Here is a 15,863-nt window from a genome sequence, read left to right as displayed (position 1 = left end):
AACCCTGAGCTAATACATGGTGTGTGTTTTGCAGAATAAGAAACTACTACAGGTGCTGAGATAAATTATTCCCTGTAATTTCTCCAGCAAAATTCCAGACCACTGCTGCATCAAAACGGGTCATGCGTTACGTGGCTGGTCACTGCAGTGGCTCCCGTGGCTCAGCGGCAGCGTGGGTAACGGCACTGCTCCGGGAATAGTGCCCGGTCTCGGAGGAAGACCCCCCATCTGGGCCCCCAAGCTCTTGTGCCTCCGCTCCCACCAGTACACGGGCCCCCCCGGGGTCTAGCGCTTCAGGCCCCAGTGTCAGACCTAGGTGTTCTCCAGCGAGGATTTTGAGAGAAAGGGAGCTGGAAAATTCTAGCACACCTGCAACTCCGTTGAAGCAGGTTCGTACCTGCTGAGGTCGCGGGATGGGCGTGTTGCACGCGTGCGGCGGGAGGGACAAGCCTGCTGTTACGGTCGTGGGGGACACAGTGCTGGCGGGATGCTGGAGTAGGGCTCACCCCCGGCTGTTCGCCGGCGTCTCCATGAAAGCGTACAGTGTTTCGGTCCGGTCTCATCTTCCATTATCAACACCGTTTACTGGGAAGGAGGAAGGCATCGCTGGAGAGCTGGGGCGCCCTGGCGTCGGAGAGGCAGGTCCGTCCTGCGTCTGTACGACTGTGGGGTTTGGACACACGGCCGCCTCTCTGTTCTGCAGCCGTCTCACTTGAGAAGAGTCATCAGACAGGGGGACCAGGAGGACAATGCCGGCCTCACTGAACATTTCCTATGTGACGATAAGGCGTCTCTCATAATGAAATTTACTATTGGGCTGGGCAATTAAATTTCAGCTACTATCAAAGATACCACTAAAAAATCTTTTTTTTCCTGTGAATTTTTGTAATTATTTTTCTTTTAAGCAGTGAACGGGCTTAAGTAGACTAAGTGATTATCAGAAAAACAAAAGGATACAACCCAGGAACCACTCAGCAAGGCAGCTGCCGGGAGCAGACAGGAGAGGACCTGGACCGAGGAGGAGACTGAGGTTCCCAGGGGCCCTCAGGTGAGGAGCGGACGGCAGGGGCAGAGAGGAGGCCTGGCCCCGGCAAGGAGGGGCCTAGGGACCAAGTGGGACATGTGTCTGTCCAGAGGAAAAGTGCCCTTCACTGGACAAGGGGAAATGGAGCCATGACACATGTGCGGGTGGCCTCGCCAGTGGAGACAGTGATGAGAAGGACACCGAGGGCACCTGGCACAGAGCCATGGCTTCTTCTGCCCTGAAGGCCCCCAGCCAGGCTCTCTTGCCCTCCTGCTGGGCACTCGGTTGAGTTTGGTAGGTATTAACCCTTACGTGTGTGTCCCTGCTGCGGACCGAGCCCCTTAGCCAGCTGACCAGCCAGCTTGCTGGGCTATTTTCTTTTTTTTTCCCCTTCTTCCTCCTTCCTTCTCCTTCTCCTCCTCCTCCCCCTCCCGTCCTCCCTCTTCTTTCTTCTTCATCTTCTCCCCCTCCTCCTCCTCCTCCTGCTAGTAGATCACTTAACTGGATACAGTAGAAAATGGTCATCGATGAGCATAAACAGAAATATTAGATAAAACTTCTAAAATTATTTTATGATTACTGTTTTATTTCTCATTAAAATATATCTTACTAACGAACAAAAAGCATAGTGCACTTAAAACCATAGTATTAAATGAGTATCCATATCCCTAGCACCCACTCTAAGAAGGAGAACGTCGTCAGCACATTTGAACACCCCTCCAGCCCCGTGGTCTCACCCCCTTTGCCTGCACCCAGCAACGAGTAACATCCTGAACCTAAACTTTATTTTTACCGGCTTATCTTCATAATTTTACCAGGCACGTGTGTGTCCCTGGGATACATAATGTCCCATGGCCCCCGTATTTTGGCTTTTTGTGAATGAAAAACATGTGCATGAAGTTTCTCTGTGACTTTTTTTCACTCACATTTTGGTTTTGAGATGTAACCACGTTGAAACTTAGAGCTGAACAGTCCCGTGTTCTATACGGTACAATCCACCCACTTTGTGCAGATGGACATTGGCTCATTTGCAGCTGGGACAGGAGCAGAGCTGCGAGTCTCTCTCGGTGTCACCCAGGGAAGGGTCTGGCCTGCACCCCTTCCCTATCCGCCTGGCGAGGACGCGTCCAAGTGTCTCGAGGTACTGTGAACGTACACCTGGCACGCGGCGGACAGAATGTCCTCTCGCTGGTCTTCACGGACGTTTCCTGTTACTGGGCTCGTCGCCGTCCGCAGGGTGCAGAACGCGCCTACTTGTGCTCATTTGAATTTCGCCAACTTCAGCGGCTCCCGCGTGCTATCGTAACCGCGAGCCCCTCCAAGAAACGCCTCTCCAAGTGCTTTGTCGGCTTCTCCGCTGGGTTGTTTGCCATTCACTTGCGGACTTGAGAAAATTCTGTGTGAACACCGACCAGGACCGTTCTGCTACTTGTGGGCGTTCCCAGGCTGCTCCCCGCGTTGCCCTTCACATCCTTCGAGGCATCTTTTGGAAAGAAAAATTCATAATGTTAATGTAGTCAGTGTTACAGATTTTCCCTTTACTGTTAATAGATTTTTTTTTTATCTTGTGTAGAAAATTTCTTTCTCCACCAAGATCAGAACGCTATTCTGTGGTATTTTCTCTAAAATATTCAGTATTTCAAGTTTCACACCTGAGTCCTTGACCCACCTAAGTTAGCTGGTAGGTCCGCTGGGAAGATCTGCTATGGGCTGAGCTGTGTCCCCGGGATTCCTATGTTGAGTACTGACCCGCAGTGTCTCAGAGTGTGACCTTCCTTGGAGACAGCGCCTTTGGAGAGGTGACTAAGATAAGGTCCCAAGGGCAGGCCCTACTTCAGTATGACGTGTCTTTGCAAGAAGAGGGCCCAGGGACACTGACTCACCGGGGAATTCTGCAACACCCACTGCCCTGCCCCAGGCAGGATACGGGTCACCTTAGCCGGGCTCCGCGGTGGCGTGCAGGCTGTGTTAAAATCTACCTGGTTGAGCACCATCCTGGTACACATAATAAATACTTAATAAATATTTGTCCTTAATTCAGTCCCCTTGGCTTGTATCAAAATAGTCTTAGCACAGTAACAGCACAGTGATAATGCTAAAAATAATAAATCTTTGTTCCATATATATGGGTTTAGTTTTCTGTTCATGCTCTCCCAAGCCCGCGTTAGCCTGGACCATCCCCATGGCGGTAGGGGGACCATGTGCTCGGTGAGCACGACAACCCAATGCAGGGGAAGCTTCCGGAAGTTACAGACTGTCTTTTGAGGACTGGGAATAGGCTAGCCTCCTGCATAATAAATAAAGACCACAGAAGTCTTCTTAAAAACAGAGATTTTTTCAACAAAGAGTCTAAAACAAGAAAAAAAGAAAAGCTAAGTCTTGATGGGCAATAATGGAAAAGCATTATTTTCTCTTAAAACTGCAGTTTGGGTTTGTTACCTACATTTTAGTTCTCATGGAAACTCCACTTTCTGGCCATCCTTATTTCTTAGTGTAGTTATTGTGACAACAACAACCAAACCAAATTTTATATTTTTAAGTTGAATCTTGGGAAAATTCCAATATATATATATATATAAATAAAATCTTTGGTCATGAATCACCTCACCTGTCACTGCTGTGAAGCCGTGAACTCTGGCGTCTAGAAGACGCCAAGGCTGGGGATCTGCTGCCCCCGAGAGCCTGATTCATACACAACCTTCTGTTTCTGTCATTCGCTGGGACCAGGAGATAGAGCCTTTGTGTCCTGGGGTATTTCCTGTCTGACTCCACTTGGTCACGACTCAGTCACTTGTAATGGATGGACCCTACAAATCACAAATCACACACTCTGTCCTCCACTGTCTCCCCTGCATTCACTGTCCTGCTTCAAATCCACCCGATTAAACTCTATTTATTGCCCTTCTTCTGGTTTACTTTACATCAGAAAATCTTCTGAGGGACTAGAAAAAATACTGACATCCCTAGAACACGAACTATACTTTGAAATGCAAACTTAAATGTTGACCTTCGAAAGAAAAGCATTCATTTGCTGTAAACAACACGTCTAGAAGAAACACGCGGGATCTGGTAGTCAAGATGGCCATCCTGAGACCACCTGCCCGCGAACCGACACCCTCTCCTGAGACTGCCCCGCACGTGGACACCCTCTCCCCTGCTTTCCTTCCCTTCTCGTTTGGCACCACCACCCAGCAGCCAAAATGGGGCCTCTTCTGAAGTTAAGTCTGTTTTTCAGATTCTCCGTTCCTCCACACACTCTTACTCTGGAGCCCAAGTTCTCATCAGAGGGGAGAGAAGGCAGGCAACTCAGTGGTCGACTTCTTAGATACGACCTCAACAGTACAATCTGTAGAAGCAACAATTCATAAGTGGGACTCATTACTATTAAAAACTCTGTGAAAGGAACTCTCAAGAGATGAGAAGACGAGCCACACACTAGGAGAAACCATCGGCAGAAGACACGTCTGAGAAAGGGCTGTTACCCAAAATATACAAGAGTCTTGAAACAAGTATAAGAAACATCCCAACTTAAAAATGGGCAAAAGACCTGAACACACAACTCACCAGAGAAGGTACAAGGATGGCAAAGATGCTGTACATCACGTGCCCTCGGAGACACGCAAATTAAAGCAACAATGTGATACCACTGCACACCTGTGAGAATGGCTGTAATCTGGAACCCCGGCAACACCAGGCGCTGGCGAGGACGTGGGGCAGCGGGAACACCCACTCATCGCCAGTGGGAACGCAGCATGGCCAGGCCGCTCTGGAAGACAGTTGGGCGGTTTCTTACCAAACCAAACATACTCTCACCAGACGATCCAGCAGTCACAGTCCTTGCTATTTACCCGAAGGGGCTGAAAACTTACGTCCACACTCAGACCGGCACACAGATGTTCACAGCAGCTTTATTCACAACTGGTAAACGTTGGAAGTAACGAAGACGTCCTTCCGCAGGTGATGGATAAATACACTGGTCCATCCACACAGTGGATATCGTTCTGCAATAAAAATAAATGAGCTACAAGCCATGACAAGACATGAGGGAACCTTAAATGCATATTACTGAGTGGAAGAAGCCAGTGTGAAAAGGTCACACACTTGATGGTTCCTTCTGTACAATAATCTGGGAAAAGCAAAACTTTCTAAAGACAGTAAAAAGATCAGTGGTTGCTGGGAGTGGGGGGTGGATGTCTGGAGCACAGATAATATTCAGGGCTGTGAAAATAGATATATTTAATACATGTGTAGCAGTGATGCACACTGTTTCGTGTTTGTGTGAGGGCAGGTGGTAAATGTCAGCAGCGGCTGAGTGGAAGCAGAGACCATAAGTCAAGAGGGTGAAGCAGACATTCAAGAGCAGAATCCACTTTTGACCCTCTGGGATTTGGGGCCCAGTTGGAACCATTATTTACATGTTGAACTGCTGTTTGTTGTCTCCCGATGATGCGCCCCAGACGGAGCAGAGATTCAGGGGGGTGGGAAGGGGTCCACGACGAGGCAAGTTCTCCCCACAGGGTTCTCCTCGGTGTCTCAGGAGCTCGTGGACACTGAGCCCAGATGTGAGGCAAGTGACCAAGACGCTCCCTGCAGCTTCCAGCTTAAATTAATCGTGAAAATGCCTTCCTGAGACTGTCCGCAGGGCCAGGGCCGGACCTCTGATCCGCACATCTCGGTGCCTCACACGCTGGGGGTGAGTAATGAGCTACCCGTGCATTTCAGCACCCGACTGACCTATTCATCCCGCAACAGCCTCATTATCCCCTCTGTTTTCAATCGTCTTGACTTAGGCTTAATCTTTAAAAAGTGTTCCAGAAACTAGCAAATAAGTTATAATTGTGTTTATTAATTCACATGGAGTCCAGGGCCTGGGCGTGCATGCACACTGGGGTGCATGTGTTTTCTAGTGTGATGGAAGGTGATCCAGCTCCTTGTTTTCCTGTGTGTGTGTGTGTGGTTAGTCTGCTGCCGGTAAAGTCAATGCTAACTTTACAACATAACTTGAACACGGTTAGCTTCGTTCAAAGGAAGACGGGCAATCAGGTAGGTCTCGGTCTGTTCCCTTTAGAGCAGGTAGTATGCCTCGATCAAGAGTATTAGACTGCTCTCTCTGAACCAGCGACACTTCCCCTCGCAGCCTCCGCCAGCCTCACACAGTGCCTTCGCGCCCTCTGCAGGTTTCAGAGAAAATGCACTTTTCCTCGGCGGAGAAGCATTTTGCAGAACTGAGGAGAGATGGGGGCTCCACATTTTGACCTCTCGCAGCTTGGGACACGGGCCTGCAGAGTAAAGCACCGTTATTGTCCACGTCAATAATTCACATGTAAAAGTATGCCTCCGAAGTCAGAGATTTTTGTGTCGTTTACGTTAGGAAAACAAGTAGAAAACCTCTGCGTCTCCAGTACCAGTAATTGGTTAAGCAAATTGAACTTACGCAGCTGGGCTACTATGTAGTCATTGACAATGATGCCACCTACTGAAATATGACTGTGATAAAAGAAATTGAAGAAAATATAAGAAACTGACTTTCAGAAAAATGTAGGGGAAGCAAATGGACGTTTGCTCATTTGCTTCTGTTCCAAATACATCGGAGATTATAAGAAGAGCAAAGCAGACATGGGCAGGCAGGAGGCCCACAGCTAGGGTTCAGGACCACGAGCAAACCACTCAAGCGTCAGGCAGGGCTCAGGCCCAGGAGGACATGCTCAGGCCCCCAGGGATGGAGAAAGTCCACAGGAGGCCACGACCAGACCCGGTTGTGAGAGAAAAGAGCAAAACAAACTTAACAGGGTCTGCCTGCTGCCTGGGCTGGGGTCACGCAAGGGCGCAGGTGGGGACAGCTAAGTCACCCTCTGTCTGGGGAGGGTCCATCCCCAGGCTCACGATGGAACGGGAGCCCAGAATGCCCTCACCGGACCATTTCTGAGCCAGGTCTGGAGGCTGGAAGGAGGCAACGCAGGGAGCGAGGCTGAGCACCCAGAAAGGAAATTAAAAACAAAGGTAAGCCGAGACCACGGACGAGAAGGCACCACCATGGGCCGTGCCAGCAGCTGGAGCATGGAGGTCCTCGGTCCTGTGCGCGTGGGGGCAGGGCTTGCTTGAGCCACACGGAGGCACCAGGAAGGGAGACATGAGCACAGAGAAACGTGAGCCAAACAAGACATAACAGTGGGGACGGGCACATCGTCAGGCATCCCTGGAGCGCAGAACGGGCAGACACAGCACGGGAGAGGGCCCGGCAAGTCTGAAGGGCATGGGTTCTGCATCTCAGCTTGGCCAGCAGAGGCTTTCTGGGAGACGCTCCCTCTGGCTCAGTCCCCGCGGTGCGTGCACAGAGACGGGGGTCCCTCCAGCGCGGCCGGACTGGATCCTGGCCTGTGGGTAGTGTCAGAGCTTTCCAATGATGCTGTCATGAGAAGAGCTGCCACTTCCCCCAAAGTAAAGAGCACTAGTCCACCCTAGAACGAAGCAGGACAAATAAAGCCCAACCCTGACACATCACGACAGAATCCCGAGCATCAGGGACAATCAGGGACAGAAGCTGGCAGACCAGGCAGCCACAGAGGCAGCAGCATGCGATGGACAGGCCCCAGCGGTGCTGATGGACACAGGCAGTGTTCCTGCGTCCCCGACCCGAGCACCGTGCAGCCCACCGTGCAGCCCGCCACTATGCATCACATGCAAGGGTTTGCAGAGATCTGCTAAGATCATTTGTCCTGGGGGCGCCTGGGTGGCTCGCTAGGTTACGTGTCTGACTCTTGGTTTTGGCTCAGGTCATGATCTCAGGGTCGTCGGATGGAGGCCCCCGTCTGGCAAGGAACCTGCTTGGGATTCTCTCTCAAATAAATCTTTTAAAAAAGACCATTTGTCCTTACTGTTCTGAGGATTAATAAGGCTTGTCACTGCTTCTCATTTTTTCAATACATAGTGATGCAGGATGCACTGGAAGGGTGTTCTCTAAAACGTGGTAAAAAGAGGATGTTCGGAACAGGAAGGACTTTCCCGAAGCACAGACCAGATGTCAGGGGCCCGGCCGGTGACCTGGATCACCCAAGCTCCTGTCTGTGGTTAACTGTCACTTCCACTGAAATTCCTTATTCTAAATCCCTACTCAATAAATATTCCAAATTAAATTTTTTTTAACTTTGAATTTTTTGTAAAAATGAGAACATGTTACCATACTTGCCACTCTGTCACAGTAAATTAATGCAGCGCTGCATGTTGCTTATTTGACATGCGTGTCTGTGCCTGTGCTGACTTTGTGACAAAACTGAACTTCTGGGTTTGCGAAGCTCGACACCAAGTGCAGGATGACACGGTCCCACCGGTGGGGCCAACGTTCTGGGAGCTCCTGCTCTGTGTGCACAGAAGTCAAAGCAATATACGATCTGGGGGGAAAACGCTATGTATTATTAAATACATACATCATTTCATAGCAATCAAGAAACTGAACGTTTGGAATACACACAATGTATTTTTATCATAAATCTCTTTTTCTTGTCTTTTTATAAATAAAGACATAAACGTGTGCTTCACTTGGACTGCGGGGGAGACGCCCTCCGGACCTTTCCCTGCACGCACCCCCTCACCCCCGAACGCGGACCCACGGTCAGCACGCTCCACGCTGCTCCGCTCTCTGCCAACCAGTCTGGTCTGCAGGACCTTCCTCAGCGCGAAAGACACTTGCTCGCACTGCAATTCAAGCCGTGGATACGAACTTACTAGACAGGTAAAAAATAAGGGGTGTGTGTGAAAACTACAACTACCCCTTCAAATTATACACACGCAAGTGGAAGGAAGAAAAAAAGGCCCGTGTCATGTTTCCACACCGTACAGGTCAAGTTAACAAAGCTATTCACCATGAAACTCAGACGGGCCTGTACTGTGACCGTCCGAATAAAGATGGATGGTGAAAACGTAGCGTGGCCTCCTTACATCAGCCGTGGCCCCTCGCCACAGACCAGGGCAACAAGCTCGTCCTGCACCTGCCCTCTGCCTCGCGTGGGCTCCTGTGGCTCCTCCCAGGGGCTGGGGCCGGGCCCTGACGTGGGAGCTCCTCGGGATCCAAGGCACCAGTCTACACCCGCTCGGGAGCTTGCCACACAGGCTGCAGGAACCACAGACTGAAAACCGGAGAGAGCTGCTTTCAAGCCGTATCTTACGTTCATACAAAAGATAACGTATCAAGAAGGAACAGGAAAACACGTCAGGGTAAGAACTCCACTGGATCTACCCAGAAGATTCAACTCACTTGTAAAACTGTCAGAATTCAGGAAATCCTTTCTCTACTGAAAGTCCACGAATGTCCACGAAAACCCTGTTTAAGTCCGGATTTCAAGACTGAATTTCAAAATCTTTCAAAGTGTTACCTCTTAAGCTGTTAAAAATATATGCTTTCATAAGGGTATTTTTCTTTTTGAAATTTGAAGGATATGTTTCACTTAGGAAGAAAAATGTTAAAATTTAGACAATTATTCACAAACGGTTTTTTTCAAGCCTACATGGAGCCATCGGCGTTCCCTTCATTGAACACTGCATTTTTAAACACCTGGATCCCTCCTCACCTGCAGTCCTGCAGCTGGGATCACACTGGACAGAACCAGGAGCACGGGACAGCAGCCTGGAAGTGGACACTACAAAGTAAGAGTAGACCTGTTCTACTAACATTCATAGCATGTTCCCGAGCACGCAATATTTTTTTTAAAGAGAAACTTAGGAAGGAATATAATCTTGCTACTTGTTATAAAAATCTATTCGTTTCGACAGCCGCACAGGCGCTGATATTTCTCCTCATAATCTTACACCCTGAAAAACTCGCTCCACAGGCTCATTCACGTACTTCCCATGGACTCCCGACTTCCAGGCCTTCGTACCGTAACATCTTTAACTACCGTGAGAACCCAAAGGAGCCGCAAGCTCCCTCCGTCCAAGGACGACTGTGCAGCGTTCACAGAAGCCTCGCCTCCTGGGACCTGCTCCCTCACTCAGAAGTGCGTGCCCTCTCAGGACCTTGCTCCGGGGTCTCGTGGAACCAGCCCTGCCCAGGGCTTCTCAACCTCGGCACTGCTAAGGTTCCGGGTCACATCATCAATCGCACGGGCGCTGCCCTGGGCACCTCAGGAAGCCCAGCCGCATCCCTGGGCTCCAGCCCTCTGGGGACAACCCAGAATGTCACCGACTTGGCTGCACGCCACATGGAGGGCCACCAGTGGCCACGGCCCAGGAAGCAGAGCGTGCAGGGGGGTGATGATGCTTACACATGGACAGCATAGTTCATCACTTGGTTCCAAGTTTTTACATCGCTTGTAATTACCACTAATCACACAAAGGACACGAACAACTCAGCAAATTAGGAAGAGCTCTGCAGAGAGACCCGATTATACACTTTCACCAGGGAGACGCTGTGCGTGCTCCACAGACCCAGGCTGAACAAACACCCGCACGGACAGCGTCGTTTATTTCAAAGAGCAGTTTGAAGCGTGCTCCACAGGGCGCGTCCTCCGTACAGACTCGCATGGGTGCTCACAGGGAGGCCCACCCACCACGATGCAGAGGAAAACCAAATGCCCCGAGAAAACCGGCGCAACTGTCCCAGCATCACTCGTCTTTTCTCTTCCTCTCTCTTATCTTCTCCTGTAGGGTTTTCAGGTCAGTCATCACACCCAAAGTCTTTCGGACCCACATAACCTGAAAACAATCATGGGGAGACGTGTTTAGAGTGGGAAGCACACACGGAAAGAGAACAGAACCCAGAGGCTGGAGCGCACGTACCACGATGATCATGGCGTTGAGCAGCAGCGGTGCCGAAAACACTATGGAAATGAACATCCCCCGGGAGTCGAAATACTGGTATTTTGAAAATAACCTGTTTTAGGAAAGAAGTAAAAATTACTTGGTGTGACAAAACAATGTCGTTAGTGATATTCTCTAACTGAGGCTGCTGGAGAGCTCTAGGTCAGTTAAGGCGCCACGGCCCGCCCCAGGACCTGACCAACCCGCGGCCCCTTCACCAGCTCTGCCCTGCTGCCCGCACCGGCCCCCGTCAGGGGCACACGCAGTCGGCCCCACGGCGAAGGTGGCCGGACCCCGGGGGCCCCGGGACGCTGGTGGCAGGAGCAAGAGCAATCAACCGAGGACGTCCTGGGGCGACGGAAACACTTGTGCGCTCTGGTTAACAGTGAATCTGACACCCACTGACACGTGCTACAGCAGAACAGCTGCCGGGCTTCCGCGGGCCATCAGGTCACACTGGCTGCGTCTGCTCCCGAGCTAGTCCGAGACCAGTACAGAGCCGGCACTCCGCCTGGCTGAAGTCCCACCCGCACGCTGCTTTCACACGAGGGGGGCTCAGGGACACTGCGTCATTCAAGCTGCCCAAAGGCAGGGCCAGTAAATGGCAGAGGCTGGTCGCATCCAGGTGTCCCTCTGCGGCCAGCACAGGAACATGCACAACCACCAGTTGTGAAGTACCCAACAATTCATCAGCTCAGTGACCGGGACGGAGGAGCCACTCGTCGGTCCTGGGGTCGTGGCTGTGACAAGACGAGCCATGTTTAGAGCTTATGTTACAGGGGAAAGGGTTCAGATCATTACAACACTCAAAACGCACACGTCGCGACTGATGTTCTGGAGAGAAATGGAGCAGTGGATCTGGGCGCGGACCTGGGCGTGGACTGCAGGAAGGCTCCCCACGCTCCACTTTGGTGTGTGTGAAGCCTGGGGCGGCCAGCGTGCGGCTGAGACTCTGCATGGCCACGCTGAGGCCGCTCGCTGCCTGGTTGAGGACGCGGAGGGGCTGGGACGCGGGGAAGCAGGGCCCCGCTCTGGAGGTGGCGGCTGTCGTCTGTGCGAGGGCAGGCACTGGTGGCGACAGAGAAAGCCACGCTAGGAGTTGGTTTCAAAGGCCAAGGACGTCCTGAGGAATCTCTGCATGATGAGTGAGATCTCCGGCCTAAGTCACCAGGAGGAGAAGCTGCTGGAGCAGAGTGTCTTGGGGACAGCTCTGGAAGGGGGGCCGGGGGAGTGTTACTTTCCTGATGTTTATTAGACATCCAAGTGGACGGTCCGGCAGCGAGGCAGAGGGAAGGCTGGTGCTCTCGACACACAGAGGAAACCACAAAGAGATGGAGGAGGAAACTGGCACATGGTGTCCTGGAAGCCAGGGAGCCGGTGATTTCGGGGGAGAGGTCGAGGTCAAGTAACCCATAGACTAGAATAACTATGGGCTGAGCCCCACGCAGACCACACTGTCAAGGACAAGAGCGTTTCTGCTATGAGGTAGGGTGCGGGCCTGAGGGGACAGTGACCCCCATTCAAATTTCCTCATGAAGGATCCTGATGGGGGAGGCCTCTGACAATGAGAAGTGGAGGGGGCCCTCTGACAATGAGAAGTGGACACCTTGTCAGTGTGTCCAGCTGAGGAGATGGCTTCAGAACGGAACAGCCAGGATGCAGGAGAGGAGACGCTGGGGCCACAGCCAGACCCCAAAGTGCAGAGCAGCGTGGTGGACAGGCAGAGGGAAAAGGGATTCGTCCAGTCTGGTGTCTTCTGCGTCCTCACTACCTGGCTGAGTAAGGAGGCATTTGGGGGTGGAGAGAGAGCAGGTGTCACCAGTCGGGGCGGGACGCACACAGCTCAGCAACCTCCTGGACACGGCCACATGTTTAGGCTCCGTGGCAACGTCTTCAACTCCTTCCCGCTCAGAGTCTAGAAGTTTTTCTTTTTTCTTTACATTTAAGAGCAATACACATTTCAGTGCTTAGAAATGTCAAAACCATTTCAAGCTCACAGGACACATAAAAAGTGAGTGAGCATTGTTTGAACACCGCGTCTAGACACACGTGCGAGGGTCGCAGCTGGTGCACAAGGCTGAGGTCACAGTCGAAGCCCTCTCAGTCGGCACGGCATATCCAGGCGCCTGTGTGGATGTGGGTACGGCGCTGTAAGCAGAGGCAGGGCCTGCCACTCGAGCAGGATGCGTGAGAGCTGGAATCGGGGGCAGAGGACAAGCAGAGGGCGGTGATGCTGGAGACGGTGGTGACGGTGCTCCAGGGCTGCCCTGACTGATCAAGGCCACAAGCGTGGGGATGAAGCTGCCGTCTAAGGAGGGCAGCCCCGGGTTTCTCCGGGATGATGTTTTGAGGACTCGACAAGACACGGCAGGTCCAGGGAGGATGGAGGTCTCCCAACACACCACCTGCCGCCCTGACCGCACGTGGACCAAGCTCTCTCTAAAATGCCGCTCTCTTTATTCTGCAGCTAGAGCTACTTTACAAAAGCCCCCTCAACTCTCTCACGCTGTCATGAACTGTGTTAACTGATCTTCAAATCCTAAAAGAGCCAACAAGACGTTCCTCAAACCTAACCGTCTCAGCGCAGAGAACCCTGGTCTCCCCAGGGCTACAGCCACCTGGCTTCTCTTGCTTCTCTGACTCTGCGGTCTGCGTGCAATGCTCCCGTTGGACAAAGCACTCTCGAGTGTGGTTCCTAGCTGCAGTCAAAGCGAGCGGGGCGTTGGCCTACCTCCAGTTCATCGCCGCTACCTCGTTGATGTATTCAGCACAATACACTAGAATCACTGGAAAAGAGAGAGACCACCTGTCAGGGTTTGGATGACTGATTATTCATCACAGAATTATTCGTTCTTTCTGCAACGATATATTTAACATCAACATCACAGAATAGCAAGAATTTGATGAGAACCATACCTTCTACTTTAGGCAAAGTGTGAGGTCAAAATTGTAGAATTTTAAAATTATAGAACACATCCCTTTAACAGAAGAAAACCAAGGAAGGTCAAGCCACACGAAAGCGTCAATGGTCTCAAACAGCGCAAAACTGCGGAGCATCAGGACATGCCTGAAACCACACGCTCACGCACGTGCTATTCCGCCTGCGTTCCTACCAGACCCAGTGACGGCTCCCTGTTCAAGACGCCACACAGAACAACGCCCGGGGCCTGACGTGACCTGCTTTCCACCCTCATGCCTCTACCGGCCAGGGACGCGCGTGAGCCAGCTGCTGACACCTGCCCAGCGGTACTGGTGGCCACCGCCCTCGGGGGCCCGGGAGTCAGAAGCGTGCAGCTGTTCCACACCTGACCGAGAGCCTGCTCAGCACAGCGTGCTGCTCACACCCGACCTGCCCACCAACTGCACACAGCGGATCACAGCAAACAGCCGCCGTGAAAGCCTGATGCTTTCGTTTCTCGGGGAAATTAAAATGTGTGAACCTTCCTGTCCTTGACCCAAGTCACAAAACAGATTACACTGGGCTCTGCAATCTGCTGACTCCTTCCTCCATGAACGGACCCAAGGAGGCACATCAGCAAAGCCAAAGAAGACAGACAGAGAAGAGAGGAGACAGGCTGAGACACAGAAGGCGTGGAGCGGGAGAACGGCACCATCTCTGCCAGGCGCTCCTCTCCAGGTGACAACGTCATGAGTGTCAGCTGAGCTACCCAGGCACTGGGGGACCTGGGGGGTTAGGGACCTCTCTGTGTTTCATCTGTAAAAATGCGGCAAATGATGCTGCACTGAACAAAATCCATCGTGTGCTGGCCTGAGAGTCACACGAACATAGAACACGTGCCCACACGGAGAAATCACCTACTCACTGTCCCCAAGTGTGCAAAGGCAGCCCTCTCTCCACCCTCGAAAATAATAAGCCCACAGAGTTGTTAAGTTGACAAGCTGTTTCTAACCTGCCGGCTCATCTGCTCAGGCCGCCGCCTTCCTCCGGGCACCATGCTCCCTGCGGGGAGAGCTCATTCCGGCCCCCACTGTGCACACGCGCTGCGCCCCGCACGCCCTGCACACCTCGGTTTAAGTGTTCCCGCACAGCTTGAACAGGGCCCTCTCACAGTGTTTCCAGCTGCTCTTCCTTCTGCTGTCTCGGACTTATCACAGTTGAGAGCACCACAACTAGGTCTGAAAGTGATTCGAGGCTAGGGAGGCGTACACCTGGCTTTCTTAGTACACACCTGACAACAGCCGTCAGGTGCAGGAAGGAACGCACAGGGCTACTTGGGCAACACCATGTCACTGCTTCACTCTCCTCCCAGGACCACCTCTTACTGAGATGTCCACCTGGCACCTGCACATCACACAGCAGTTGGAGTCACGGAATTGTTGTTTCTTATACTCACCTAAGCACAGGAAATGCCCGACCTGTAGTCTATACCTCTGGGATGACAGACATGTGAGCAGCAGGCACAGCACGTGGAAGGCAGCCAGCCCTAGGAGCCACGGCTCGGTCCAGTCTGTCTGCTGTAAGACACACCGCTGGAAACTCATCATCTCATTGTCGTCAACTCAAATGGGGGGCAGACTTCATGACTCCTGGGTCAGGGAGCGCAGTGGTCCCTCACTCCTGAGCACCCTGAGCCCTTCCCTACAGGCCTCACAGAAACAGGTGTTGGAGAAGGAAAGGGGAGGAGGGAAATGGGAACCGTCTACACTGCAACCACGGTCCAGGGATTTTAAAGAGAAACATCACCAGTTTGATGTTTGTGTACACAGAACTGACTGCACCATGGGCTTAGCCCTTCTGTTAACTGGACAGAATCGTGTTTTAAGGTTTCTAAGGATCATCATCCCGTGACTTGAGGAAGTTAAGCGTCTCATTTAGGGGATGCACTTGGTTACTCCAAGACTTAAAACAAGAACTATTTTGAGTTCCTTTAGACTGACACTTAAGGCCTTGGGAAATCTGAGGCATCCCAATTGGCGGGATTTTATTTTCTCCAACCTTTCTGGCAGCCTTCCAAACAGTACCAAGATGTTGAGTCTCAACTTCATGGTGGGCATGTCTGCACCCGCAGATGCTCGGATCCCCCCC

General features: G+C 51.9%; 1 protein-coding gene and 1 long non-coding RNA gene across 4 annotated transcripts in view; both read right to left on the bottom strand.

The window, feature by feature from the left end:
- Nucleotides 1–1,589: 1,589 nt before the first annotated feature.
- Nucleotides 1,590–7,786, bottom strand: LOC103659551. 2 transcript variants are annotated; one of them, XR_567514.2, is made up of 4 exons: nt 5,440–7,786; nt 4,894–5,025; nt 4,589–4,790; nt 1,590–2,507 (listed from the first exon to the last, which is right to left on the bottom strand). It is a non-coding gene; the product is annotated as an uncharacterized LOC103659551 (long non-coding RNA). The 2 variants fall into 2 exon arrangements; XR_567542.2 differs by having other exon boundaries at nt 4,679–4,790.
- Nucleotides 7,787–10,464: 2,678 nt separating this feature from the next.
- TMEM18 (transmembrane protein 18) overlaps nt 10,465–15,863 on the bottom strand; it is a 7,256-nt gene continuing 1,857 nt past the window's right edge. Inside the window, exons 1-4 of one of the 2 annotated variants that reach the window (XM_008687028.2) lie at nt 15,172–15,719; nt 13,548–13,602; nt 10,796–10,889; nt 10,465–10,711 (exon numbers count right to left, since the gene is read on the bottom strand). In XM_008687028.2, the coding sequence (XP_008685250.2) occupies nt 10,622–10,711; nt 10,796–10,889; nt 13,548–13,602; nt 15,172–15,322 (390 nt within the window). In that variant the 5' untranslated portion in view covers nt 15,323–15,719 and the 3' untranslated portion in view covers nt 10,465–10,621. Of the gene's footprint in view, nt 10,712–10,795; nt 10,890–13,547; nt 13,603–15,171; nt 15,720–15,863 lie in introns of those variants that run through there. The other variant, XM_040622874.1, reaches the window with a different exon arrangement.

The sequence above is a fragment of the Ursus maritimus genome, unplaced genomic scaffold (genome assembly GCF_017311325.1).
Source record: "Ursus maritimus isolate PB19 unplaced genomic scaffold, ASM1731132v1 scaffold_6, whole genome shotgun sequence".
Lineage (NCBI taxonomy): Eukaryota > Metazoa > Chordata > Mammalia > Carnivora > Ursidae > Ursus > Ursus maritimus.
Note: the sequence above shows the minus strand (reverse complement) of the source record. Positions and strands in the feature narration are given on the sequence as shown.